This window comes from Remersonia thermophila, chromosome 6, assembly GCF_042764415.1.
Source record: "Remersonia thermophila strain ATCC 22073 chromosome 6, whole genome shotgun sequence".
Taxonomy (NCBI): Eukaryota; Fungi; Ascomycota; class Sordariomycetes; order Sordariales; family Chaetomiaceae; genus Remersonia; species Remersonia thermophila.
The window spans coordinates 1,695,826-1,723,642 of NC_092222.1; the positions used below are offsets into that span (position 1 = coordinate 1,695,826).

Consider the following 27,817-nt stretch of genomic DNA (forward strand, 5'->3'; position numbering starts at 1 on the left):
CCGACTCTCCGATCTTGGCAAGACGTCAGAGCCGGAGCGCTAGACTCGGCTCGTTCGGCTTCGGCTTGCGCCGGCCCGGAGATATGGATCCCACCGTTTCCGGAGGACACCCCGCGCTCACCACAACATCGAAGACTTGGGTCGTGTGGATGAGATAAACCCACCAAAAAAATAATGGTTGGAAACGCATCGCAATAGGGCACCAGACAATCCAGCTGGCCGTTATCCAGCCTGGACAGTCATGCATGCATCTTTGCAAGCAGGAAGGATCACAATGCGGAGGCATGCAGTGCATTCACTAACTCTCGGTCATTATCCCGTCTGCTCTAAGAAATACTGTCGGGGACCATCTGAGTCTCTCCCTCTCTCTATTTCTCCCTCTCCCTATTCCATGTGCCCCAGCACTGCTGCAGAATCGCCTCTCTCCGAAGCCGTCAAGTCCAGATTGCCATCGTGGCTTGCAACCCTGAGCAATCAACCCAATGCCACCAGGACCTGCTGAATCCTCCTTTCTTTACAGACATCCCCGCTGATCATACGCTGTGGTTAGTTAGCCTGCCAAGTGACTGCCCACGTGGGAAAGGATGCAAGACGGTACCATCATGACCGAAGTTGATATCCTGCGCACAAAACCGATGTCGAAGATGACGACGCAGTAGCGACCTGTGATGTTGTTGTCGGCGGTCACAGTGGCGGGCAAGTCCCAGCCCGCCACTGCTGTTGCTGTTGGCGCATATGTACCGAATGCTGGTCGTGTGAGGAGTGCTGCACGTGCGGCGGTATCATCGGGATGGCCATGAGTGGAGACGAGGTCGGCGGTGCGAGTGGTATGAGATGTGCGAATGGGAATGCAATGACGGGGCCTGAACTCGAAAGGTGACGATGAGTTAGACCGAGCTGAGGCCGGAATCTGTGTAGACGAGGCAATGTTAGCATCGAAGAGGTTCGTGCCAGGGATGGCGGTCGGCTATGACGGCTGATGGTGGTGTTGGTGGTGGCATTGCAGAGGTTGATGATACAGGAGCAGTCGGGGCTAGGCCAACCGACAGCTCACCGACGATGAAGCAGATATCATCGCCGTCGCTGTCTTGCCTTGAAACCGACTCCGTGGGGATTACCAGCTCGCCCACGAGTTTTGCATCATGACCCGCACCGTTGATAGAAACGTCAACACCACCCTAGGAATAAAAGTTTGTGTGCGTTACAGTTGCAGCGGCGTTTGCAAAACTGGAAATGAGCAGTAACGAACCCTCAGACTCCTGCTTGACGTTGGCCACGTCATTATCGGAAGCCTCCTCCTCCTTCACGGTGGTGGAAGGCTCCTCCTTGACCTTTGGCTCCCGTTTAACCTTGGGCTCCTTTTTCACCGGAGAGTCGATATCGGCACCGGCATCCTCGCTGTCGTCCTTGATAACAGCATCGGCCTGGAGCTTCTTTCCACGTGGAGCGGTGGTGCGCTTGCGCTTCCGTGAAGCAGGGGTCTTCGGCGGGTCGTCGGCCGCGGACTCGGAGCCATTCTCCTCCGAACCACCCGCCTCGTTCTGGACGGTGCCCGTCTTTCCCCCTTTGCGCGGGGTTGAAGGGTTAATGCCGTGCGCCTTTAGCAGGCGCTCGTACCGTTTGGCCCTGGTGAGTTGCGGTCAGCTATCAAGGCTTTTGGATGCATCTCAAGTCTCGAATTGTGCGGTCGATCAGCCAGAGGAACCAAACCAGCTGAGGGACTAGGCCAAGGGACCAGTAGATCGGTCTGATAGAGAGGCCAACCGATCGACCAACCAGCCTGGTTGATGAAGCAGTCCAATTGACTGCCCAATCTGGTTTCGTGAACCAACGGACCGACCATCAAGGAAGAGTAGACTTACGCAGCAGCCTTGCTGACAATGCCGGTATCCTTGGCGACCTCTTCAAAGTTCACCTGTAATAGTGTCGCCGTTACGGTTAACGGTTAGAGATGCCGACATTCGTCTCTTAGCGTCAACGTGTTGTGGGGAAGGTTTCTTACCTTGCCTGCCGCGGAATGCTTAATGCAGGCGAGCAGAAACTTGAATTGTCCCTCGTGGTCGGTGGGAGCCATCTTGTTCGGTTTCCAATGGCTGGGCCTTGGTGGATCCTGCGATCACGGTTAGTCAAATGAGCTGCGAGTCAAGGCGAAGGCGGTAAGGCTGACAAGTCTCAAGCAAGCTGGAGGTAGATGAGGTTGAAGAGGGTAAAGTAACGGAGGGAGGGTTGGTTCTGGAAAAGGTTTGGGAAATCTTCGTCGTGGCAAAGATGAGAATGTGGGACAGCGGGCGGCGGATCTGGGAAGGGTTTTGGATAACAAAGGCAAATTACAAGCATGGTAGCATTGAATAGAATGCTGGGTAAAACTCGGACACGTCGCTGAAAGAAAAAGACCGGCTGATAGACAAGGATAAGCCATGCAAATCTGGCTTGTGCGATGGGAAACTATTCATTGACATAATTACCAGTTTGTTGATGGGAAATCAAGGTCTGCTGAGGTTGTCTGGATGGCCAGTGGACAGGATTGAAGAGGCTGGCTAGGAGAAGGAGAATGCAGAGATGGGTTGTGAGTTAAAAAGGCCGAAGGACGCTGAGGCTTTGGACGCACAAGCGGCAGAATTGTCTAGGAACTTTAACCTTTCTGATTTCGAGCAAATCGATAGGCTCAAGCATCGTGGCACCATCTTTATCAACATCCAGGACGAGAAACAATGACCCTGAATGAATGGCCAATCTCCAACACGAATCTGATCCATCAAAGGATCAAACGCCTAGACCAAACCTCACCCAATTGCCTCGGTATAGAACGAATGATAAGTGCAAGAGCCTGGGCTTTTGTTACAAGACACACGTGTGGATTTGGGTATTCAGAGCTAGGTTGCTCTCTGGGTTATGCGCCTCAAGACGAGTGGATGAGGGATCCGTGGTGTTCACAAAAGCCACTGAGAATTTATCTCTGATAAGTCTAGAAGATACCGGAGTGATTTTGAAGAGCGTATATCAAGGAGCTCTGAATGCAAGCACTGTCAAAGGGCATAAGATTACAACCTTTCGTGTAAGCACAACCCTACAAGGCCACAAGGAAGTACACGAGACAATGCAATGACTCTTCAACCATGACAAAGACACTGTCTAAACGGGAAGTGTGATCTGGGGAGGAGAATTAGAAGGGCCATTTCATACTAATAGACTTAAGTTGCTAATGAGGATGTAAAGTGGGTAACGTTTCTGACGAGTTGATGTTGCTCGAGCATCACGAACTTCGTCCTCGATGTGCTCATTTCAAACAATTTCCAGCTCCCATGACCGCCTTCTTCCGCCATTTTCTTCCGTCAGACCAGCTTTCCCCACAGAGTGTCAGCTGCTGGCCGTGAGGTTTCGAAGGATCAGTCCCAAGGACGGTAAGCCGCAGGGAGGTCAGATTCTGTGTTTGGGAAGATGGAAACTTGCATTGGGGTATACCGCAGAGCTTGTCCATGTAGATGATGCTTTTCCGGGTTTCCTTTCGTCATCTGTCACTGCGTGTAAAAAAGAATATTATTATGACCATGATAGTTGCTTCCCGGTGCCTCAGGGACTCTCTGCATCTGACTAGGAGTTCTCAGTTAGATCTTCCTGTTGCACTTAGCACATATCATGATCCTTCATAGTCCCTCAGATTAACGTGTTCTGCTCAATGCTTGTATTGAGTCCTGAGGCCTTGCTAGATAGTGAAGCTCAAGTTTGTCCAGTAAGAAGTACGAGGCGTAAATTCAAAAGCCCTGGAATACCCCGTTTAGGCCGGCGGGTCCCCCAACACATCTGCGGAGTTGATTCTCGGTGATATCTGCCTTGCGGCCGAGTTTTCTTCTTTTGCATTTACTGGTTGCCGTCAACAACCAACCTCACTTGAAGAACGTTCCCGCAAGTTCAAGGAATCAGCCAGAGAGTAAGTCTTTCCTTTTCAGTTGCTTTCACTGCGACCCTCTTTCTTTCTCTGACCTCCTGAGACATTCCTTGATGACTCGGGACTGTTGTTTGAGAGAGCTGCTCTTGGCCTTAAAAGCATCAAATCTGATCCAATCTCTTTCTAGATTGTAAGGGGCGTTTACACATCGCCCGCTACCATCACCGCCGAGGTAGGTCTCTCAAGGACAAAGACCCTGGGATGGATGGGAGCCGCGTCGCTACAGTACTCGTCAAGTCATGCCGATCGGCCTTGTACCGGCGCTGAGAAATGGTGTCGACTGATCGCTTTCCACTGACGACTTCGCGGCCGAGCAGGACTAGAACAACTGTCAAGATGGGACGGCCCTCCAAGGCTGCGAAGGCAGCTGCGCAGACGCTTCTCCAGGCTCCTGACGGCGGCACCGTCGCCCGCCGCGGGGAGACCGCAACCCCCAATGAGCTGCGCTTTGCCTTCGCCCTCATGACCAACTTGAAGACCAAGCCGGATGTGGACTGGTCGGGCGTCGCGGCCGATCTGGGCATGTCGAGCACCAAGAGTACGTTTGCTCTTTCGCATCGATTTGTTCGTACGGCTCCCTAACGGTCGGATTCTTGCTATTTTAGGCGCAATCGAGAGGTACCGCCTCATACGGAAGCGGTTGGGACTCGAGTTTGGCCAGTCTCCCCATGCTACTGTCTCCGCACCCAAGAATGCCGCCACCGCTGCCCAGAACCACCGCAGCCGCAAGCGCCCTGCTGCTGCTGACGAGGACGTGGACAAGGAGGACAAGGACAACGGTGATGGTGATGACGGCATAAACCGCACTTCAACCGAGCAGCTTGCCAAACGGTCCAAGTCGAATTCCACGCTCCTTGCCAGCTGGCTTGAGGATGGGGCTGTGTAGTCTCAACCTTGCCACAAGGTACTGAGGTGGCTGCCTCTTCTGAAATCGCTCCGTGCCGGGATCACGCCATCCTTCTGGACTGATACATTGGTGTTGGACGGGCTGGAGAGAGTATCGGGACACCAGGATGGACAAGAGCCAGGGCCAGAAGATAGATTAGACGGTCATGGAAGTGGTGGATTCTGCTTTGTGCTCTCATGGAGGGGGATGGGGAAACAGGCCTAGTTTCTTGACTGAATCGTCTATATTTCCCATCCAGCTTTCAAACCACAACTCCCCAATGAATGGCATGATTATGACATGACTCTCTTTTTGAGGTGCAACAAAAAGATGTCAAAGACTAGACGTCTTCTCCATATTGCTCTTTTCATCTGGCTTTGATTGTCACGCAGCGGGCATTGCCGTGACACGTCCCTTCATGAATTTGACTAGCTCCTCTTGTTTCTCTGCTTTGACGCCACCTCTGCTAGACGTGATCGATGAAACAGTCCGAGAAATGCGTAAAAATGAGTCAGTCGGCGCGGAAGGAACCAGACAAACTCCTGGAAGCTAAAAGGTTGACAATGCAAGAGGTTCAACAAACTGCTTCACGAACTTACGTGACAGTCCAAGCTGAACAGCCTGTCATAGGCCCAGAGCACCATATCGACAATATCACAACATAGTAGCCATTTCATGGCATAAAACACCCACTGTGGGAAGGGCCATGTCCAAGACAGAGCTGGCAAACTACTCGCCCGCCAATATACCGTAGTTGAACCCGCTGAACATCCCGCCAACCCGCCGACCGAGCGTCTCCAGTTGGGGTTTTCGTCAACAACCTAGGAAACAGAGAGCCTTCAATGGAGTGAACATCAGGGAAAGGCTCCGACTCGGCTTGATCCGCCTATCGGCTGATGCACGTACCCCCTTAACGTCTACAGCGAACCCGTTGCCCGGCAACGGATATCGGACGAATGGTGTGCAACCACGTGAGGACTGCGCACGGACCACTAGCTTATTTCAACGTCAGTCCACCCCCCTGATTACCCCCTGAGTGGGAGACAACGTGGGTTGAGGCCGCGTGGTGGAGTTTGGGTGGTGAGAAGCATGCAAGATTGTAGGTTTTGCGAAAGGAGATTGAGTCAAAACGGGGCTATGAGCGATACTCAACGGCGGCCTCTCATCCGTCCCCATCTCGCAGACCGATCTCCCACCATCTTTTCTCTCTGCTGCTTCATGTCTCACTTGCTTCATGACGCTAGAGATTTGCAAGAGATGCTTGGCTAAAGGTTGTATGCTCTCACAAGCTTCACGGTAGCGGCGGGGCAGAGAATCGGGGAGATCCGGCTCTCTCTTCCAGTGAAAACGCCGTTGGGTTCTGTCTCGGGAAGTCTGGTCAAACGTGTTATGGCTGACGACTCATGGTTCCGGTCTCAACCCTTCTTCAACAGTCCGCCGGTATCAGAGATGATAGCAGACAAGTCACGTTGCAGAGCATTACGGAACGCAAAGAGTGGTAGGTAGAATGTGACGTCCCGATTGTATTCCCCGAAAAGCAATGCTACTCCATGAGAGAGATTCGTCCAAGCCTTAACCTGTCGCACGGAAACCCAAACCCTTCCCACCAGATTGCAGCCTAGTAGCCGGGAATGGCCAAGTTCCCCAAGTGGTTGTCCGTGGTGGGGTTTTAGCCATCCATGCTGCCCATTCCAGCGTTCCGTGTCCAGTTCCAGCGCCCGAAAAGAAGCTCGCCGTCCATCTCGTTCCGTGTCGTCCCCGAGAAAATCAAAAGGTCGAAATCAGCGCGGGGCGGGTCCGTCGAAAACGCTCCAAGAGCCGTGTGCCGAAGACGGTGCTTAGGCAAGGCCGGCCTCACTGAAGAACATCCAAACAAATGCGGTTAGCGATGCGGATTCCAGAGACTGGAGTGAGCCATGGGCAAGCGAGGGAGGGTAGCGACTTACTCATCGGAGTCCTCGACCTTGACAATGTCATGCTCGTCGTCCGACTCCTGCTTGACGTCGGGCTCCTCCTTCACCTTGGTCTCCTTCTTGACCTTGGGCTTCTTGGAAGGAGTAGCAACGGGCTCGTCATCGTCCTCCGGGTTGGCAACGGCCTTCTTGCGCTTGGCCGTAGAGGAGCCCGGCTCCTTCTTGGTAGCGCGCTTGCGGCCTGACTTTGGGGTGGCGGCAGAACCGTCACCATCCTTCTTAGCCTCGTCCTTGCGACGGAGCTTCTGCAGATGCTGACTGTAGTGGCGAAAGTAGCGTTAGCGACACTGGACTCGAGATCTGAAGGCCAAGAAGATCGATGAAATGCAAGCAGAATTGGGAGGTGACGAGGTGAGAAGTACGTGATGGCCTTGGCGGTGCACTTGTAGCCGAACTCATGCATCCGGAGCATGACGCTCTGGAGCTGCTCCTGGCTGGGAGCGAGCTCCTGGACCAAGGCCAGCAGCAGGTGGTGGTCCGCCGTGTGGTCCCAAGTCATGCGCTCAGAAGCCATGAGGGGCAATGTTTCTGATGAGAAGAGTGGTTGAGAAATGGGAGAAGAGGAGGGAAAGACGAAGAGTCAAAGAGCAGAAGAGATGAGGGGTGGAGGAGATCAAGTTCCAAGAAGCTTGAAAGTGGTTGTGCTCGGGGGAAAAGGTTGGAGATGGGAAGAGGAGAAGGAGTAACGGGGAAGAAAAAAGAAGCGGAGGCCTCCGGAATCCGGCGGAATGTGAAAAAAAGCAGAACTGGACGAGGGGTGATTACATCGCAGCGCTGGCTGTGTAGTGGTAGCCCTTCTCAGCGACCCGAGCAAGGATGCGATCCCACTCGACGGGTGTTGGAGGCGCCTCAATCATGATGGCGCTCAACAGCGAAAGATGCGCATCGTTGTCCCAGACCGTCGGATTCTTGGCGGCCTTCTGCTCAGAGCTCTTGGCCATCTTGGGCTCGGGAATGGCGGAGATGAGGAAAAGAGAGAAGAGACTCTGCAGGAGGCGATAAGAAAGCAGAGAAAGAGAACGGCTTGGGAAGACCACAAGTGGTTTAAAAGTGGAAGAGTGCTGAGGAAGGAAAAGAGAAGAAAAACGTCGACAATATGAAATAGGGGGAGAAAGGCCCCAGAAAACGGTGCAAAAGGCCCCGTTTCTAACGGCCCACCTGGGGAGATCAACGTACATCAAAGCGCCCTCCGTGAAGGTGTAACCCTTCTCCCGAAGAGTCTCCATGATGGCAGTGAAATCCTTGGCCGTTGGCTTCATCTGCTCAAGGACAGCAATGAGCACGTCGACGTGAGTGTCAGCGTCCCAGTGATGAAGACGCCGGTTCACGCGGCTCATTGTGGCAGCGCAGTGTTGTTGATGTTGCAAGGGAATGGAGTTGGAATGGCGGAAGATAAAAAGAGGAAGAGAATGGCCGGAAAGAAGCTCAAAGAGAGAGTGAGAGAAGGTGATCAGAGGGAAATAGGGAGAACAAAAGGAGTGAACTCGGCAGAAAAGAAAATTCGACAAAAACAAGCTAGGTCATCAAGCCCTGGAAAGACTCCGCCAGGCAACTCTCGACCAGCCAGACGACACTGAATCTGGGGAAAAGAGTGACATACCGGATAGCGTTCCAGTTCATATTATGCCCCCGTGCTTTCATCTTCTCGACGATCTGCGCCTGTTTGTCCTTCTCGATGGTGCCAACCACCTGAAGGATGATGTCGAACAGGTCCTCGCGGATCTCCTCCCAGCGAGGCATCTTGGTAGCGGCAGGGAATGAAATAAGGCGAGAGAAAGAAGAAGGAGAGGGAATGAAGTGGTCCGTGTCGTTGGTTTGCTGCTGAAGGTTGTGGATCGTGGGGTGTTGTAGGATGGAAAAAAAGATCGGAGAAGGGAGGGGTGAGGAAGAGCAAAAAAATGAAATAGGCAGCCCCAACAGAGAAATCTCGGCGCAGCAAAATTTTCGCAATGATCTTCTGATGTTTCCTGCTGTCGTCAGGCATGAAAATGCCTCCAGAGCTGCTCGGAAGCCGGCTGCCCTGAAGGGCGGAGGCACAGAGCTGTCTTCTCATGTCCGATTGTTGAACACAAGAACGCCGCCAAAGCAAAGAAAATGGAAATAAATGCGCAGAAAAGAGGCAGAAGAGGGGAAAAACAGGACCAACAGTAGCACTGAGATGAAAAGAAAGTGTGTTCCACATACCGAATGGCGTCCCAAGTGAAGTGAAAGCCGCGGGCCTCCAGGGCTGCCTCGATGCTGTCCTTGTGCTTCGACAGGGGCACGGTACCACCCTCGGTGGCGATTTTAACCATCTCCGAGAGGAGCACGAGATGGACCTCCTCGGTCCACTTGGTGGTGGCACCAGGGCCCCTCTGCTGCTGGGGCGTCGACGAGGCCGACGCAGGGCCTGACCGCTTCCGGGCCGCCTGGACCATGTTCGCGGGCGTGGCGGGGGCCGGAGTGGCAGAAGCGCCGGTAGGGCGAGAGGGAGACGTGCTTGCGTCGACCATGGTTGCGGTGTTGTCGGTTCTTGTGAATCTGGGTGCTGTCGTAGATGGTTGTGGGTTTGTTGTGAAAAGGCGTCAGAAAGTTGAGATCCCGAGATGAAAAGATGAGGTAGAAGAAAATTTATAGACGAGAAAGGCCGGCGGGGTGCCGAGGCGCTCCAGGGCTACGACGGGAACGCCGGGTACGACGGGTATAAGAAGTAAAGCCTATTGTGCGAGGAACATGAGCAAGGAGCCGGGGCCCGGGAGAGGCTCACATATTGAAATTCGCAAGCGACAAAGGGCTCCGATCTAAAGCTGCGGCGACGACATGGGCTAGGCAGAATACCATTGTCACAACGGCATTATCACAATGGCTGTTCAGTCTGTGTATGATATGGGAAGCAACCGGTTCCTCCTGTCTCGGTTTCCTGCGGGCGATATAAAGTTCCTGTGCCATGGCAACACTTTTATAGCTACGGACTACGAGAGTTGGATTCATGGTGCAGCGTGATGTTTTTATTCACAGCTCTCGGCTGGGCAACGGACCTGTCTCTTACGACCGCCCCATCGAAAAACGTCTCTAGGAAATCAAACCCTTCTCAATACAATCTAAGAGGTCAGCGTGGTAGCTCTCATGATGCATCCACTCCCAGCTCAGAGAAGAGAGACCATGGATAGCAAGCTGCGAGATCAACATTTCTGTATCCCACAAAACTGAGTGCTATCTCTGGAAATGGTTGGCCTAAGAGCGGAGTGGCCTGTACGAGACTCCTCCATTTACTGACCATCCTGTCTGCGTCATTCTGGCTCACTTATTCGGCCGGTTTCACTGCTCTGTAGATTGAGAGCCATCAATGGGCATCATGAAACAGGCCGCATCCGTGAGCGAAGAGCTTGAGCTAATCCCTGGGCGGCAGCTGACAACGTGTTTCTCAAGATGCCGCAGTATTCAGAGCATACCTTTTGGAAAGGCGTGCTTCGTATTTCTGGTTCTCGGCGTACCCTTCGTATCTTGATTTCTTTGTCATTCCCGAAGTCAATAGGGTGTGGTAGTGCGGAGAGAAGAGGCTCTGCGTTCAGCATCTTCAGGCATGGACTATTGAGCCAGCAGTCACTGCATTTATGATCCACAGGAAAGAGCTCTGAGATTTGCCTTGTTGGCAACAGCTGGGCCCTTTGATATGCGGCTGTCCAAGATGCATGCAGAAATTATCAAACAACGACTCTTACAGAGAGATCTTGTATTCTTCTGACCTAGCTGATTGTGCCGGAGGCTTATGATCAATGAATGACTTGCAACAAAATGTCAAGTCCCACCAATTTCTCAGCGGCAGGATGTGTGTGGCCTTCAGAAGTTCAAATGGGGAGCTTGGTAGCTATGTTGGAAATGGGTTGCCGGCTGCTCTTTGTTTCACCCCTCTGGCAATATTTGGCTACGGTGGATATCGCTGATGTCATGATCCTTCCCAGGTTCGGTTGCATCGAGATTCCCCTCTAGCACCGGCTGAGATTGGCTTCGGAGCAGCCCACCAAAGTCGCCTCCAAGGATCGTCAGACTCGATTTCGGGGGCTGCAAAATTTATGATTTAGGCTTGAAGGGTCCTTGGGACTACGATGCATGGTACTGGGTTGGACAGGGAATGGGTGTCTCGTGTGCTTGGACTTCCCTGATGCTCTTTGGTGTCTTGTCGTGTCCTCTTTCCATTGAAGCTAGCTCAAGACTCCATGTCGGGGAAAGATAAACTTCCCGTCCCCCCAGAGCCTCTCGAGCTTGAGGGGGAGATGCTCTTCATCTGGGGAGGGTGTTGAAGTTCTCTTGCCAAAGACTTCAGGGGATTGGCCAGTGTAGAACAGCCGCGGAAGATCGCCCGGCCAGTTCAAGCTACATGCCGAATCCTGTAATGGACAATATGTACATCCATCGCGCCGAGTTACGTGGTTGCATCTCCATGATGACATTCTAGACATTTACCATCTCAGACACCTCATCTCGTCGGAGGGCGAGGAGCATCCTGCCTTAAGCTCGTGATCGTAGTGATGCTAACTTTTTGGTCGTATTGCCACCCATCAGCTACACTCAGACAAGCAAACGGGATTTAAAGACCACCATGGGCACCTGACTCCACCAACGATCAAAACCTCCCGGTGGTGTAACTAGCAAACACATCCAGCTTACCCCAAGGAGACACCTGACGTCGCCTTTCTTTTTTCTGGTTCAGATAGAGCCAGATAGAGCCTATGAAATGCCTTTCTCATCATTGTGTCTGCTATTCAAAACAAAAGACATCCCAAACACAAGATCGAGTCGATTGGACAAACAGGGACATCAAGCAGTCGGTCAATCTTGGCGACCACGCCCAAAAGAAAAGTACAAAACGGTAGATTATAATACGCATTATGCATCTTCTCCAGCTCTTGACACACCCAAGGCGGCAAGACCTCGTAGCTTCCAACGGGTAATCGTACAACCGGCGCTGAACCAACGACCCATAGAGAAGGGGCTCGCATTGTGTGAGAAACCCAACCAAGAACTCCTTGGCCTGAAACGGAGCAAAGACCAAAAATATTCACAAGGAAAAGCTAATACGGAGAGACCAGCGCTCAAGGCCTATACTTCCTCGAAGAGCTCCTACACATCTCCATAAGTGTACCTAACGCAAAGAAAAACAGCCGTGTCAGCCAGGACCGCGCTTGAATGGCCAAGCGAGAAGAGCAAGGAGGGGATAGAACCGCAAAGAGCGGGAAGAAGTCACAAGAGAATACTCACTCGGTTGGATACTCGGCTGACGTAGGCGGATGATTCCCGCCCCCATTATGCGCCGCAAGTGCCGTCAACACAGCCTCGTCCTCGGCCGAGGTTCCCGCCGCAGCGTTCTCCTGTCCGCCGTCGGCGCTCGGCTCCAGTTTTTGCCGCTTTGGCTCGTGGCCATCCTCCTCGTCGCCATCGTCGTCCTCTTCCTCTTCATGCCCGACCACGCCAGGCAGCCCATCCGGCTCGGTCGTCATCGGGACTTGCGGAACCATACCAACGCTCAAGCTGCCGGGGTGGCTTATTTGCGCCGGCCCGGCAGGGTGAGCGACCGGCGATGCTTGAGCGGGAGGAGGCGGCATGTAAGGCTTCGGGGCGCCGGGTGCGGATTGCGGCTGCAAGGGATGATGGGGCGAAGCACCGCCGGGGGCACCACCGCCGGGCACGGCGTAGGGATGATGCGGGGGGGCGGTCAGGACGTGGGGACTCGGGTACTGGGGATGGAGTTGCACGCCAGGCGGGAGGCCCTGCATGTGGCTAGCCGGATGCGGCGGAGGAGCGGCGGCACCAGGCGGCGGAGGAGGGACGGGTCCGGGATGTAGCTGGGCCGTTCCAGGGGCGCCGACCGCGTGAGGGGGCGGCGGCGGCGGTGGGGCCGCATTGGGGGTTGCCGCCAGATCGCCGGCTTGTCCCGGGGCAGGGGAGGTGGTGGAAGCAGTAGTAACATTGGCGGCATCACCGGCGGCGGCAGGTTGTTTCCGCGGACGACCACGCCCTGGGCCGGGCCGACGGGTGATGGGATCCAAGGTAGGGTCGATGCGGCGCGGATTGCTCCCGTTGGCGAGGCCGTTTTCAGCCTTGGCCTGGGCTCTGCGCAGGCCCTGGAAGTGCTGGCTGCGCAGGATGTTAGCATTGCCTCGAAAGGAGACATGCAAAGCCATGCGTGGAAGATAACAGGGAAGCATTGCCCGTCATTTCCGCCAGCCACATGAGGCATGGGATAACTCGTGACTTGACATTGGGCACCAAGAGCATGTTCATCCACGCCGTCAACGCCAACCTTGACGCTGACGCCGACGCTTACGAGGCAACACAAAGACAACCGAGACACACGCAAACAAGATGCAACAAGCACGACTCACCGGCATCCCTCGTTGGTGAAGCCGTAGCCCAGAGAGCGCATGTGAGTGCCTATCGTAACCCATTCCGAGCCGCTGATGACGCCAATGTTCTTGACCGAGAGGATGGTGAAGAACAAGTCCTTATCGGCCTTGTCGTTCCAGTTTTTGTTCATGTTGGATGCGCTCGTCTGGAGGCGCCCGAGGGCTGGTGGTGGTGTAAGACCGAGGGTGGATTCGGTAGCGGGCGGGTCGCCAGAAATTGCTAAGGTTTGCTAAGGGAAGATGGAGGATGCGGCGCACGATGCGGGGGGGCCAAACAGCGAGGCAGCGGCCTTTATCAGCGAGTCCTGGCCAGGTGCAACCAGCTGTCAGCAGGCCGCGGCTCAGCTCTTCATTGGATGCGGTGTCTTCTGCGGCCTTTGTCCAATCAGCAGACACTTTACTGCGTATGTTGCCAAGCCCTGGCCTTGTCGATGCTCACGTGCTGTGGCTGCCTGAGGATGCCAATGCAGCTCGGGCTCCGTCTTCCTCCCACCCCCTTGCCTGGCTCAGCCGTGCTCTGCCCCTGCGTTTGTCTCAGTGGGGCGCTTATCCCGTCGCCGCTTGACCGAGACAAGCCAAGGCTGAAACCCCGTGATCTCGCGCCAATATCGTGATGAAGCGGGCCCACAGGTTACGACGCGGGTGCTGCCTCGGACGCCTCGACCGCCTCGCGTCGCCTGACTTTTTTTTTTCTGTCTCATCCCCACCGAGCTGCGAACCGAGCCTCGAAGCTGCACTTCGTCTGCACAGCCCGGGACCCAACGCAGCAAACAGCAGATGTCAGGATGGATGTCGCTTGGTGAGCTGTATCTACCTATCTATATGCTCTTCCGGGGACTGGAAAAGGCTGGCCGATGGTTTCGGCGAGAGATTGTATCCCGGGCTCTCAAGACATACTCGGTAGTTCGTATCGCATTTCGGAACGCCCAAAACACCACGCCGATAAATGGCCGCTCCGCGCCAATGGTTGCCAGGGATGTGTTACCCCCATGACTCACCTATCGCAATCAATGCGCCGCAAGAGCGCTGGCTTCCTTCCAAGGCTTGCTCTTTGTCCCCGGCCCTCTTTCGGCTGCTGCAAGAGTCGGTGTATCTGGGTGTTTGCTTCTTGCAGGAGGACGGTTCGAGAACAGAGACGCTATTCGCCCCATGGTGCAAACGCTGACTCCGGGCGAGGGAGCCGTGATGCCAACCAGGCCCACCTGTGTCTGGGAGGGTGCCACCGCCGGCTCCTCGACCAGGACAGGGATTCATGGGTTGCTGCTGCATCATGGGATTGCATTGGATGGAGGAGGAGCGAGGAGGAGCGATTGTTCGAATTAGGAAACCACTTTACGCGGTCGGTGCATGCGACCGCGTCTTCGCCCGTGCCAAGTCCCCGCCCCGATGCACTTCCATCACCAAAATTTCCCTCCTTTTTTCTCAGCAGTCCGTGTCCGGAAGCACAACGCCACCTTGGACACCTCCCAACAGAAACGAAACCCACCAATGACCAGGTAGGACCAGGCAACAATCCTACCCCCCCCCCCCCCCCCCCCATTGCCGTGGCAGCCGTCCCGGGCCTTCTCAATCCGGACACAATAAAACAAGGGATGGCCACTCCTCACTCCTCCAGAGTTTTCTTCTTGCTCTTCCTCTTCTCTTGCTCCTTTTCCCTTGGCTTGGGCGGAAAGGTGTGCTTTCTCTGCATTTTGGGGCCAAAGACTGCATGCCTTGAAAGGTCTCCTTCTCTACCCCTCCCAGGTCCGCGTCTCTGGTCGTTTGACTGGACACAAACGAACGAGCAGGCGGCACAGCGCTCGCCTTGTTTTCTCCATCCCCTTGCACCCCTCCCGCCGCTGCTGGTGCCGCTGCAAGAAGGTCCGGAGCAACCTGAATAATGGTAAAATAGCGTGCGCCGTGCACCAAGCTTGACATCGGGCCTTGTTTCAGGTGGACGCGAAGACATATAACCTGGAACCTCCTCGTCAGCCTCACCTACTCGCCATCCATCGGTTTAGTGACTCACCCCTCCACCTGCCAAGCCGTTGGTTTCGCTTCGAGGTGATTCTCGCCACGGCTATCGCTGCTCCGCCCGTTCATATCAAGCCTTGTCGCGCCCACCATTAGCCTCCTTCGACACGGCCTCTCCCAAGCGACACCCCCTCCCCTCCCCCTTTCCCATCCCCTTCAACAACCACCACCGCGACAGCCGCAGCCAGAGACATCGTCTCGAGGCCCGCCAGCATCGCCGCCATGGCCGGCAACAACGACTATGTCATGTCCCGCTTTCTGTTTGCAATCCTCGAACAAAAATGCCTGAAGGACGTAAGTTTTGGATGAACATGCCCAGACTCCAACGCTTCGACAAACCTGAGTGGCTGATATCTCCTCGTCTAGATCGACTGGAACAAGGTGGCCCGCAACCCCATCCTGGCTCAGCCCATCACCAACGGCCATGCCGCCCGAATGCGATTCTCGCGCTTCAAGTCCTCCGTCTTAGGCCTGGAGCCTCAGCGAAGGCGGGTGAGCAAGAAGAAAAAGGATGAGCCCATCAAGAAGCCAAAAAAGGAAGACGAGGAAAGGGCCAGCGGCAGCGGCATCGGCAACATCAAGTTGGAGCCGAAGTCTGAGGCAACGGCCTTAGCGACCACAAAGTCGGAGCAGGCCACCATATCCCCCGTGCCATCCCACCCCTTGCAGCCTCCGGCACCTATGGGGATCCCCGACCTGGTCAAGACGGAGGCGGAGAACGCCGCCAGACACAGCGAGGCCCGCTTCGTTCGCCAACCGTCTGTCTTATGCATCACCTCTCCGAGCATCAAGAAAGAGACCCTCCCCAAGCACGCTGCTGTCTCGGCGATCTCGGCTTCCGCTGGTCCGTCCACGACGCCAACGCCAGCGTCTGTTTCTGAACCCTCTCAAACCATGGCTGCAACTACCGACAGCCTCGCAGCGGTAGCACCAACGTTTTCGACATCCCAGACACCCCTCCTTGACAACACGAACTATCATCCCATGCCGCTGCGCCTGCCTACGCCCTGCAGCGATGGAGATGGCATGTCGGCTTTCCTCCGTCACACTCCGCCCCCCTCGGCTGTCGGCGACCTCTTCCATGGCCAGAACTCGTATCCGCATACGCACGCATACCAACAGCATCAGTCTCAGCATCACCACGCAATGGTAGGCGCCGGGTCGCCCCCGCTCTCTTCTCCAGCCTCGTCACCCTATGATCTCTCCCAATGCATGGACTTTGAGCCCTCGTCTGCGACAAACCACGGCTCGTCCGTCAGCCCCTGGCAATCCCAGCAAGCCCCTTTTCACGCTTCTTACTATGCCGCCGGCGGAAACAGCGGCAGTCAGACTTACCAAAACAGCCAAAACGCCGCTGCAGCCCCGCTCTTCCCCGTCCCGGTTCAGTTGGCTGGCGGGTATCCGGGGTATAGCAGCAACTCACATTTTTGCGATCATACCAACCTTCACCAGCATCATCATCACCAGCATCTGCAACAACGCTATCATCACGTTATTCTTTCTCATCCACTTGTGCAGCATCGAGGATGCACCGAGGAGGATGCACCAGGGGAGCCGGATGCCCTTGGCCTGTCGCTTCCCTTCATCGGCGACAATAACAACAACAGCAACGGGACGAACAGCCAGATTGCTACCATCATCCCTCCTCAGGCAGACCACGGGATGGGTAGGATCGGCCACAACCTTGGTCGCATTAAATTTCATGATCCGTTTCAAACCCAGGCTGAGCGCCAGAGTCAGTGTCAGACTCCAAGCCAACAACACGGTGAATCCCGGGCGAGAAGCCAGACTCCTGGACATGGAATCTCACAGAGTCAAGGCCAGGACCATAGCTAGGGACCGAGCCAGGGCCCGTGTGGCGGTGCTCGCGGGAGGGAAGGCACATAAGCTCCATGGGGCATTACCGATTGGCATTTCATGCAAGCCTGAATGGCAAGGTGAGACACTTCACCTTGATTCTAGGCCTTATGGTGCCCTTTTTGTTTTTTCTTTTGTTTTATTTTTTTTCTTCTTGATACCTCACATCTTTGCTTCCATTTATGCTTGCTTGGTTTGCCGCAACCAACGACCGATATCGCGGGATGGTTTCGGAGGGGAATCAGGGATGGGCCATTAGAGTCTTGGGAGATTGTTTGCTTGGATACGTTGGGTCCACAGAGGCCACACCAAGCGGATGGAGCATAGCGATGCTCTGACCCGGTCTGTCCATCCGTGTCGGCAGTGGATAATGTCTCTTGGAAACGGGGATTGATATGAATCATTGGGTCGCGGGTGCATATGACTTGGGTTGGACATGTAAAAAAATATTACGGATGTTGATGATCTTCAGAGCATTAATCTCCTTTTCTAATCTCTTGTGGTCCGTTCACCGTCTTCTGCCGTGTTGACCATTTGTCGTGGAGTCAGCAAAGCTCTACCTATACCTTTGGCTCCCTGTCACCTACTATCCGTCCCTTCGACAGCTACCACCTACCTACTTTGACGGAGATACCGAGTTCACAAAAGGCATGACTTTCCACGTAGGCACGGCATACATGAGTTCACTCAGTAACTTATAGTATGGGCGATTTCTTTCCCGTGCCTTCCATAGGACCGTGCTGCCGGCTCCTTTGTAATAACTTGCCAGAGGATCCGCTAATCCCTCTTCTGGTCTTCGAGTATTTATGCTTCCCACCTGCATATTCTGTCCGCCTGATTTTCGTGGATACCAAAAACTGCCTGGGTCGTCTCAACCTCCGATCTCAACGTTTCAGGCTCGGAAATACCTGTGGCCACAGCCTAGCCGTTATTGAGGCCGGGCCTATGTCTTTCTTTTCACCAGAGCATGGCCGAGACATCCTCCCCCATGCTATGATTGTAGTCCTTGGGTGGCTTGAAGGGCGGACCATTTTTCTCGCTTGTCAGGGGGTCTTCTATGCCAGAAAAGGAGCTCCCAGCTCGTCTCTTCCTTCGTTTCCAATCACATCCACGTTCTCAACAGGTGTCATATGGCTTAATACTTCGCTCTGATGTTGCTGTCCCAAGTCAACGTTGCCGAGCCATGGATCCACTTGTTCTCTTGACCACGGCAAGCCAGTGAAGATCTGACGTGTTGCCCCTGTTGTCGACCTCCCAGTTATGAGAGCTTACCTTCAGACATCTCCAAGATAGATGACCTTGGCCCTCGACTTTTGTCCATGGAAACCTAGACGGCCCTATCGAGGCATGTAGACGAGCTTCCCTTTGTCAAGGCGCAGTGCTGTGATTCATGCGCCTGTGCAGATCCTGAGGCCCCCGGTTCGTTACCGTGGTGCTTTGTTGACACAACTCAGGGACAAACCCCTTAGTCTATCCCCAGGACCAGGTTGACCTGTCCGTCCGGAACCTTCGTGGTGAGGCAGGACAATGGCGTCTTGGACTTCCTCTGCTGGGTTCCTTTGGTCTCCGCGTCTTGTCGTGACCTCTTGCACACGGCGAGCAACGAAAACTCGGCGCCCCTCGCCGCCGTGCGAGCCCAGAGAGCCAGATTCAGTCACAGAAGCTCGCTTATGTCGTCGAGAACCTCGCCGGCCAGGGCTTAACCCCGAGCAGATTGCCTTTTCTTTTGTGTTTACGACTTCTCCGAGTCCTCATTGACCGAAACCTTTTCTTTGGGCTTCTCTCCTTCGACCTTTTGGCTTTTTTCTTTCTCTCTCCACCATCGCCCGGCCGACCGGAGGAAGCCAAACAACACCACCGCGGTGCTATCTTTGCCTCGCCAGCTTGAGGCATCGCAAGAATAACGGTAAGTTGGTCTTATTTACTCCATCTATTTGGTTTCTCTCCATCGGAATCACTTTTCATGCCATTCTCTGCCTCCTTGTTTGTCGACCCGCTGGGTGCTCTGCCCGGGTTGAATATCTTCAACCTTCTCCTCCCCCATCGAGGGGATTGCCTTCTCGACCCCGCGGGCCTCTTCTCCATCAGGGGTCGTCAGCTCGGCCTCTTCTTTGAAGAAAGAGATCAAATCGAGGGCCTCAACTTTGCTCCAATCCCTCCACTTCCCGTCCAACACTCACAGCGAGCACTCGCCTTGGTTCCCTCTCAACATCTTCTCATCCGCACCTCTCCTCCGAGTCTTCTCACCGAGGGTTCTGCCCTCTCCCCTCTCTCATCAAGGAGTTTACGTCCTACACCAGGTTTTCATCACTGTCATCCCTTTTCACATACACCTCCTCGCTCATTCCCGAGCTTGGGTCATTTCATCCCCTCGCGCTCCCGACATCTCGATGATTGTTGGGAACAACTTTTGAACTCGCCCGCTAACCTCACCATCCTTCGATAGCCAGCTTCACCACTCTCTGGCCTCAGTTGGACCTCATAGGACTCGAATACCTTCTTCGAACATTCAAAATGCCGCCCAAGATCAAAAAGACTGACGCGGCCGGCGAGGAGCCGAAGCCCACCGCCCAAGAGACCTTTCTCTTTTACGCCATCATCAAGCACATGAAGGGCAAGCCCGAGATTGATTGGGATGGGGTTGCTCAGTTTGTTGGCTTCAAGAATGCCGAGACGGCCAAGGTATGTGATGCACACAACTCTGCCCATCCGATGTGGTTGGGCTTCTCTAGACGCCGGTCCCGTTTTGTCTTTGTCCCCTTTATTACGCTACAACGTCGTCCCTCTACGTTGTAGCCCCCCCTTTCCATTGTAGTCTCCCGCGCTTACATAATCGTCTCAACACCAGTCTCGCTATGGCCAGATCCGCCGTAAGCTCAACATCGATAACTGGCAGACGAAGGCTCGAGTGATCAAGAGGGAGGATGATGCCGACGATGGCGTGCATACTGCTGGCAAGGGCAGCATCCCCTCCACTCCGGCTACCGCTCGCGCCAACAAGTTCTCCAACCCGGGCACCTATGCTGGCGTCAAGAAGCGCGCCCTTGGCACGGCGAACAAGAAGACTCCTGCCCGTGCCGCCAAGACCCAAGCCAACATCAAGCTCGAGAAGACTGCTGAGCTCGACTATGGCTTTCTCCACGACGAAGAGCTCGATGAGACGACTCTTAAAGAGGACATCGATGTGAAGGCCGAAGAGGATGCTGCGTTCGCCGCCAACCCTCCCAGCAAGCATACCACCGGCTTCAGCCAGGTCAAGCAGGAGGAGACGAACATCGGCTTCGCTTTCAAGACCGAGGAGCACAAGCGTCCCTTCCGCTCTGCTGTCTTTGGTGGCGATGGCGCCGACGACAACAAGAAGAATGGTAATCATGACGACCCTTTCTCTGCCGCGCAGCTCATTGCCCAGAGCAACGCCGGGATGAAGGCCTTGAGCGATGCTATTGACAAGACGACCGCCATGATCTTTGGCACCGCGCCGATCGGCGGCGGCGCCATTCCTGGCAGCACCTGCTCCGGTCCTGTCGCCGCGGAGGCTTCTTCTCATGCCACCCCGACCTTCACGGCTTCGACCATGCCCGGCCTGACCGCAACGACTTCCGTTCCTGGCCTCCAGACCTCGGCTGTCCCGCCGACCGGCCTCTTCGCCACGCTCCAGCCTGGCGACAACGCCATGAAGGACGATGTCAGGATCAAGCTTGAGAATGTGATCCTCGCCGGCGTCACTGAAATCCAGGGCGCGCATATTCACCCTGCTTATATCAAGCATGTGAAGGCCAAGCATGCTGAGATGGCAGAGCGCGAGGCCAAGAACGCTGCTGGTACCGGCACGACCACCGCTGTTGGTAACATGGCCAACATGACCGCCAACAGCAACATGACTGGCAACGGCAACATGGTTGGCAACATGGCCAACATGACCGCCAACGGCACCCACATGGCTAGCAATGGCAACATGATTGGCAACGGCACCCACATGACTGGCGACAACAACATGGTTGGAAACGGCAGCATGGTTGGTAACATGGTCAACATGGCCGCCACCGGCGCCCACATGACCGGCAACAGCAACATGACTGGCAACGGCAACATGGTTGATAACATGGCCAACATGGTTGGCAATGGTGGCATGGTTGGCAACGGCAACATGGTTGGCAACATGGTCAACATGGCCGCCAACGGCACCCATCTGACTGGCAATGGCAACATGGTCGGCCAGGCGACCGCTGCTGGCAACCTGGCTGTCAACGGCGACGCCACCATCAACGCGGTCAGCACGGTCAACACGGTCAACACGGTCAGCGCGGCCGCCAACGGCGCCCGCATGGCCGGCAATGGCAACGTGGTCAGCAATGCCATCGTCCTCGGCGCCTCGGCCACCAACAGCTACACGGTTGGCAACGTGATCAACACGGGCGCCGCCCAGGGCACCGCAGCCCTCGCCGACGGCTCGAGCACCAACATCAACGGCTTCGCCCCCATCTCGCGCGCCCCCTTGGCCGAGATGCACGCTCCCTTGGCCGAGATGCACACCCCCTCGGCCGAGATGCGCGCCCAGGAGCAGGCCGACTTCCAGGTCCTCTTTGGCGGCGGTTCCGGCCTCGGTCCGGCCTTCGTCCCCCGCTCCGACGACGTCATCTACAGCCTGTACGACAACGTGGACCCGTTCCCCAACTCGGCCGGCCAGGACATGGACTGGCTCGACGAGATGTGCCGCAACCTGGCCGACTTTGAGGATGACGAGGCAAAACTTGTCTAGGCCGCCGGCATGCCTGCCTGCCTGGGGGAGTATTTCCCGGTCCTGCTCGACATGATCGAGGACCTGGGAGGCTTGTGACGCTACTGAAGCAGGCGATGATTCCTCGAAGGAGCGTGCTTGGGGGAGGGGGGGCATGCGGGGAAAGGGGCGGCGTTTTCTTTTGAGGCCGCGGATGGAAAAAAAAAAAAAGAAAAGAAAAAAAAAGAAAAAAAAGAGAGAGATGGGGAGGGTACAAGGAGTTGCGCTTACGGTTTCGTTTGACCTTGAGTGTAGATAAGGTGCCCAACGACGTTGGCGGCTTTCGTTTACTCTGGGATATAGGGGAATAACGGCGCCGGCATGCATGGCATGGCCGGGAAATCGCTTTTTCTACCACGATGATCTGCTTCTTCCGTGACTCGAATCGGATGGACTGGCCCAAGACATGGCGAAGCTAATATCTTCCCTTTGTGTGTATATGTGAGTGCGTGTGTGTCTTGTGTGAATCCTTACTACCCTTTTCGACATGCACATTATCCCCACATCGCCTCATCAGTCACTGTGCGTTGAGGTGTAGATGGTTGATAGCTTGAAACGACGTCAACCACCCGAGGACAAGATCCTAGCCTCATGGCGTATCTATTTCGTCTGTGTCCATCATCCACGTATGCCCAATTCAACAGGGCAGCTCCGTAAACCGAACGACCATACCGGACAAAGAACCCCCCCTTCAAACAGCAGGGCAACGGACGGCCCTTGCTTTGCTTTCATCAACCCGCCATGCATCAAGCGGTATCTCTGAAACTGCAAATCCGTGAAGGAGGGGACATTTTGCAACACAAGACAAGGTTTCTGTGGGTATATTCATTGAAGGTACGGGAGCGCTGCAAGAAGGGGGAGAGAGGTCGGGGGTAGCGGCGCCAGCCGTCAAGGAAATATGAACACCGCATGAACGTAGAAACCCCTTCCCCCACCTCATGACCTCCCACCGTCCCACGCTCGGCCCTTCTCCAAAGCTACCCAAGGTGTGGTATCAATTCCCAACCTCCAACAACTATCAACGCGCCGAGATGGGGATCTCAAGGAAACAGAAGGAAAAAAACACAACCAAACAAAACACCAGAGCTGGAAAAACAAGCTCGTGAGGTATCGTCCGTTCGTTCGCCCGCACATACATGAAACAAGAAAACAAAAGGCAATAGAAGGCACAAGAGCCCAGACTGGAGACTGGGAAATGGAGATCGACAGAGAGTTCCCCCCGCGCCGCATGGCGGGTAGCATGAGAAGGAAATGTGATTGGTAACAAGAAACAGATGACAAAAATATGGAGATGTTTACTCCTTAAAACGCCGGCCCTGGGCTGGCTGGCTGCTGCTGCTGCTGCTCTGCGAGCGCGCCGCCCCGTCAGGGTTGGATATCACTTGCCCGTAGTCCCGAGAAAACGACAAAGGTGGAGGATGAATAGTACAGTGTGTAAAAAGGCCGTGGCGTGGTGAAGCCCGTGAGGGTATCGTTCTGTATCGAGGTGCGGACTGCGGATTTGGCGTGAGGGGCTTGTGGCCTGCCCGATGGTTGGAGGGGTGCGAAGGAGGATAAGCGGAAAGGTAAGGTGAGTTGCCATCCCGGTGATGGTTCGGGATAAGTGGTCGCATGTTGTGAGACGAGGGGTTCCTCTCACGACTAGTAACGGGACCCGTTCATCGGCGGTCTGGGTCTCTCCCTCTCCCTCTCCCTCTCGCGGTCGCGGTCGCGGTCACGGTCACGGTCGCGGTCGCGATCCCGCTCTCTTTCGCGATCCCGTTCTCGCTCACGTGGTCGATCCCTGTCCCTGTCCCGGTCCCTGTCTCTCTCGCGATCCCTCTCCCGATCCCTCTCCCGATCCCTCTCCCTCTCCCGGTCCCGGTCCCGGTCCCGTGGGTCTCGTTCCCTTTCCCTCTCCCGCTCCCTATCACCCCGCTGCTCTCTGTCGGGACCCGGCCTGCTCTCCCCGTCCCTCTCAACCCCCTTGACCGAAACCTCGGGCACCCATCGCACCGACTCCTTGTCCGCCCACCTCTTCATCACCGCCAGCGCGGCCGCCACGGCGTCGTCGACCGTCATCCACGGGCCGACGGGGGCCCGCAGCCGGGCCTCGTCCACCCGCTCCGACAGGGCTTGCGCCTCGGGCCACAGCTGCGCGCGATTCCGGTGGTGCTTCATCCAGCGGCTGATGGCGCCCGACGCGGTCGCCGGGTCGAGGTGCGCAAACCCGTTGGTGATCTGCTCGAGCGCGACGACGTGCATCTGCGCGGCGAGCGCCTTGAGGGCGCGGTTCCCGCTCACGGAGCTCCTCAGCTCGCTGAAGTGCGGCAGCAGGGACTCCCAGGCCGCGATGTCGGGCGAGCGGCGCTCGAGCAGGCGCGCCTGGTTCAGCGAGTGGAAGGCGACCATGTAGGCGAGCATCATCTCGAAGTGGAGGGCGGTGACGCGGCGCTCGTCGGCGGGCGACATGTTGGCGCCGCGGTCGCGGCGGAGGTCGTCGCGGGCGTGCTTGAGCTTGGAACCCAGGCGCCCGTACTCGGCGTGGCGCTCGCGGTGCGACTCGGCTTGGGCGAGAGCCTTTGGGTCGAGAGGCTCGGAGCGGGTGGGGGGCCGGTTGTCCGGGGTGTGGCCTGCACCGGCCGCCGGCGTGCTGCCTGGGCCTTGCGACTGGCTGGACGTCACTCGAGACATGGCCGTCGCGGCGGGCTTGAGGGGCGTTGTCGGCGGCCGCGCCGTGATCACGTCGGCGGCGGCCTTGTTGCGCTTCGGAGCGGCAGGCTCCTGCGGGGCTTCTTCGACCGTCGCCGGCCTCTTTCTGGCGACCGGAGGAGCCGTGTCGGCGCTCTCGGACCGTTCCCTCCGGAGCGCCTCTTTGGCAGACTTGGACGGGAGGCTCAGCAGCACCTTGGCCCTCTTGGCCGTCGACTTGTTCAGCTTGAGGGTCACAAGCTTGGTCGGCCGAGCAGGCTTCTCCGCATCGTCGTCCACCGACGGCCGCCCCGGGGCCGCCGCCACGATGGTCGTCTTCCTGGCAGTGCTCGAAGGTTCCGGCGCGGCTTGCTGGTTCGACGCCTCCTTGGACGTCGTGGGCTTGCGCTTCATGTCGGCAAGGATCTCTTCGATGACGGGGGGCAACGTCGGGGAGAGGGGTTCGGGGATCTTGACGGCCTTTTTGGGCTTCGTCTTCTCCGTCGAGGAGGCGGTCGAGGCCGGCTTCTTCTTGGGCGGGCTCGACTTGTCGGTGTCGTGGTCAAAGAGCGCGGGATGGAGAGGCGACAAGAGCTTCGGGAGGGCCGGTTTCGTCGGGTTCTCTGGCTTTCGCGGGGTCGGCGTCGCGCTGTTGGAGCGAGCACGCGAACCGTTAACCTGGATTGTGGACCTGGGAGAGGCCGAAGCCTCGCGGTCCCGATCGAAGCCCGACGGCGGGAGACCGTTGATGGTGGGATGCAGCGACTCGTTCTTTGCGTCCTTGTGCGCTCTCTCTGTCGTGCTCGGCCGTCCTCGTGGCGACTCGGGTTTCGACGGCCGTGAGCGGCCGTGGTCGGCGCTGTGGGCGTCGGCTTTGGTGCGTTTCTGAGGCGACGGGTTGTTGTCGTCGGCGTCGGCGGGTCGTTTGCGGCTCTCGTGGTCGATTTTGGACTTGGCCGAAGAGGGTTTGTTCCTGCAGAGAGGGAGCGAAAGGTTAGCATCCGTTCCAACACCACATGCAAAGCCACCAGCCAGCCAGCGGTCGGGTGCTTCTCCTACCCTTCCCCGTTGGATTCGGGCCGCGTCCTTTCCAGCGGCGCATCGGGCTGCCGCGACGCGGCGGGCTTCTCCGTGGTCTTCCCCCATTCCTTCTTCCCGTCATCTTTGGGGGGCAAGGGCGGCTTCGCGTGGCCCGTGCCGTTGGTCTTGAGTTCCGCCTTGGCAGCCGACAGGCCGTTCTCCCCGGGGTGGGCGGACTTCTTTTTGTTGTGGTAGTCCATCAAGGACATCTTCTTCTTGGGCTCGCCGCCCTTGGCGACAGGTAACGTCGCCATCGCAACGGGCTCTTCCTCGCAGATATCGTACGCCGCCCGGGTGATGAGCACGCCGCGCTGCGCGGCCGAGATGAAGGTGGCGTATTGCAGACCCGCGCTTGGGCCTTCGAACAACCAGCCTTTGGGCTGGGGGTAGCGGCAGTTGAGAGACACGCAGAGACGGTGGGGTGTTTCTGGTAGAATGCGTTCGGCTACTGATTGAATCTCCTTGGCCGCTTCATCCATCGTTTCCTTCATCAACAAGACATCGGAGTCGGCATTGAACGAGACGTCGCGCACAATGCGAGGAAGCTGAAGCGGTCCGGCGGGATTCGACGAGATCGGATCGAGGGTGGTGTTGTGAAGCTGGTGCGAACGCGGCGATGGGTTGCTTGTTGGGTCAGGGCTAGGGTGTCGATGGGGGGGGTCAAAAGTCGCACGCCGAGCCGCGATGATGGAAGGCTGTGGACGACGCGCTATTAGCTTCCGCACGCATACCAATGTCATCGCTCGGCCATGTCCAGGTAACTCGAAAGGTGGGTGGAACGCCGACATCACATGCGCTGACCTTGTCACGCCATACCCGACGGCGCAATTGAGGCACGACCCGACCCGACCGGAAGACGGCCTGGTCTCCTGAGCCCATGCTCCGAGCAGCCGGGCGGAGGAGGAAAGAGAAAAAAAAAAAACATATCGTCACGTACCCGGCAAAGCGGTGGCAGATAGGCGTATCCGGGATGCGCGCGCGACTCGCAAGGCGCGCACGGCTCACACCTCCCTCCGTCAAGGAGGTCCAGCCACGCTGAGTGGTCGGCGAGCCTGAGCGACCTCTGGCAAAGGCCGTGGAGCCAAACGAGGCCAATGTCGGCGGTGTGCGACGTGGACCTCGCCTCTCCCTTGTGCGTGTTCACCTCCAAGTGTCGGCCTCGGTGTCGAGGGGGGAACGCGGGCGCATTTCTTGAAGCGCGAGCCCGGATCGGATCGTGGGGGGGAGGCGGACCAAGGGGCGCGCGTTCTCTGAGCGAAGAGGTCGTATCCGGTCGGGCAGGTAGGCAGGTAGGGTTCGCGGGGCAATGGGGCGGCGCGACGAGGATGGGGAGCGGCAATGCTCGTTGTGTGCGCTTGGTTGCGTGGGCGGGTTCGCGGAGCGCGATCGGGCGAGGGTGAGATCGGGGGCGTCTGACAGGCCTTGTGGCTTCCGGGACGCCAACAAGGGCTTGCTATCAAGGTCGCAAAAGGGAGCCGGCAGGCGACGAAGCGGCGATGGTGCAGCTGTGCCGTGGATCTCGGGGTGTGGCGTCGAGGTGAGGTGCGGGAGGCGTGGTTGTGGATGGCGGAGGGTGGATCGTGGGTCGTGGGTCGTGGGTCGTGTGGGTGATGTCTTGTGTAGGATGCCGAGAGTGGGATTTCCGGGGGGCGCGAACATGGACAATGACGGGAGTTTGTTGGGTGGAGTGGGGAGTGACAGGGTGCTCTGGTTCGGAGGAAAACGACGGCTGCCAAGGCTGCCCAAAGAGCAAACTTAGCTGCTGTAGCTGCTGTTCCATGCTACCTAGGTATGGCTGGTGCTGCCGCTGCTGGTGCTGCCGCTGCTGGTGCTGGTGGATCGGGCAGGTCGGCTGCGAATGACCCGGTTGGTCCATGGGTCCATGGCTTGACCCACGACCTTGTACCTAACAGTACGCTAATAACGTTATGTACCGTCCAGGGTTCACGTACAATACACAGTACGTACGCATAACCTCCCGTCCTTACAATCCCTTGCAAGTGGCAGTATCACAGTACAGGTCAGTCCCTACTTGTACTGTCAGGTACTGTACCCAAGTTCCATCTAGCATTACTGCGTACACCTCAGGCAGCCCATGGACCGACCGCCCGACCGACCACCCGACCCGTGCGGTACTGTGTACTAGATCCAAGTACACAGTAAGCAGTCGGGCACCCACCCGTCGCAGCCCCAACCCCAACCCCAGCCAAGTCAACCTGACCCGAGGTGGCA

The 27,817-nt window shown here is 56.6% G+C and overlaps 5 protein-coding genes across 5 annotated transcripts; 2 read left to right on the forward strand and 3 right to left on the reverse strand.

Moving 5' to 3' along the window:
• Nucleotides 1–6,670: 6,670 nt before the first annotated feature.
• On the reverse strand, nt 6,671–7,319 carry VTJ83DRAFT_6660 (uncharacterized protein; the record flags this gene model as incomplete). Its single annotated transcript, XM_071013396.1, has 3 exons — nt 6,671–6,689; nt 6,779–7,063; nt 7,168–7,319. 3 exons carry the CDS (start codon nt 7,317–7,319, stop codon nt 6,671–6,673), a joined length of 456 nt encoding a protein of 151 aa, XP_070864287.1.
• A 4,586-nt stretch (nt 7,320–11,905) lies between these two features.
• On the reverse strand, nt 11,906–13,319 carry VTJ83DRAFT_6661 (uncharacterized protein; the record flags this gene model as incomplete). Its single annotated transcript, XM_071013397.1, has 3 exons — nt 11,906–11,927; nt 12,044–12,919; nt 13,168–13,319. The coding sequence occupies 3 exons, from the start codon at nt 13,317–13,319 to the stop codon at nt 11,906–11,908; spliced, it is 1,050 nt and encodes a 349-aa protein (XP_070864288.1).
• Nucleotides 13,320–15,423: 2,104 nt separating this feature from the next.
• On the forward strand, nt 15,424–17,037 carry VTJ83DRAFT_6662 (uncharacterized protein; the record flags this gene model as incomplete). The annotated part of the gene is made up of 2 exons (XM_071013398.1): nt 15,424–15,495; nt 15,568–17,037. 2 exons carry the CDS (start codon nt 15,424–15,426, stop codon nt 17,035–17,037), a joined length of 1,542 nt encoding a protein of 513 aa, XP_070864289.1.
• Nucleotides 17,038–19,572: 2,535 nt separating this feature from the next.
• On the forward strand, nt 19,573–21,817 carry VTJ83DRAFT_6663 (uncharacterized protein; the record flags this gene model as incomplete). The annotated part of the gene is made up of 2 exons (XM_071013399.1): nt 19,573–19,740; nt 19,907–21,817. The coding sequence occupies 2 exons, from the start codon at nt 19,573–19,575 to the stop codon at nt 21,815–21,817; spliced, it is 2,079 nt and encodes a 692-aa protein (XP_070864290.1).
• A 1,927-nt stretch (nt 21,818–23,744) lies between these two features.
• VTJ83DRAFT_6664 (uncharacterized protein) lies at nt 23,745–26,773 on the reverse strand (the record flags this gene model as incomplete). Its single annotated transcript, XM_071013400.1, has 6 exons — nt 23,745–23,759; nt 23,831–25,478; nt 25,565–25,936; nt 26,119–26,280; nt 26,523–26,648; nt 26,730–26,773. The coding sequence occupies 6 exons, from the start codon at nt 26,771–26,773 to the stop codon at nt 23,745–23,747; spliced, it is 2,367 nt and encodes a 788-aa protein (XP_070864291.1).
• Between the last annotated feature and the right edge of the window lie 1,044 nt (nt 26,774–27,817).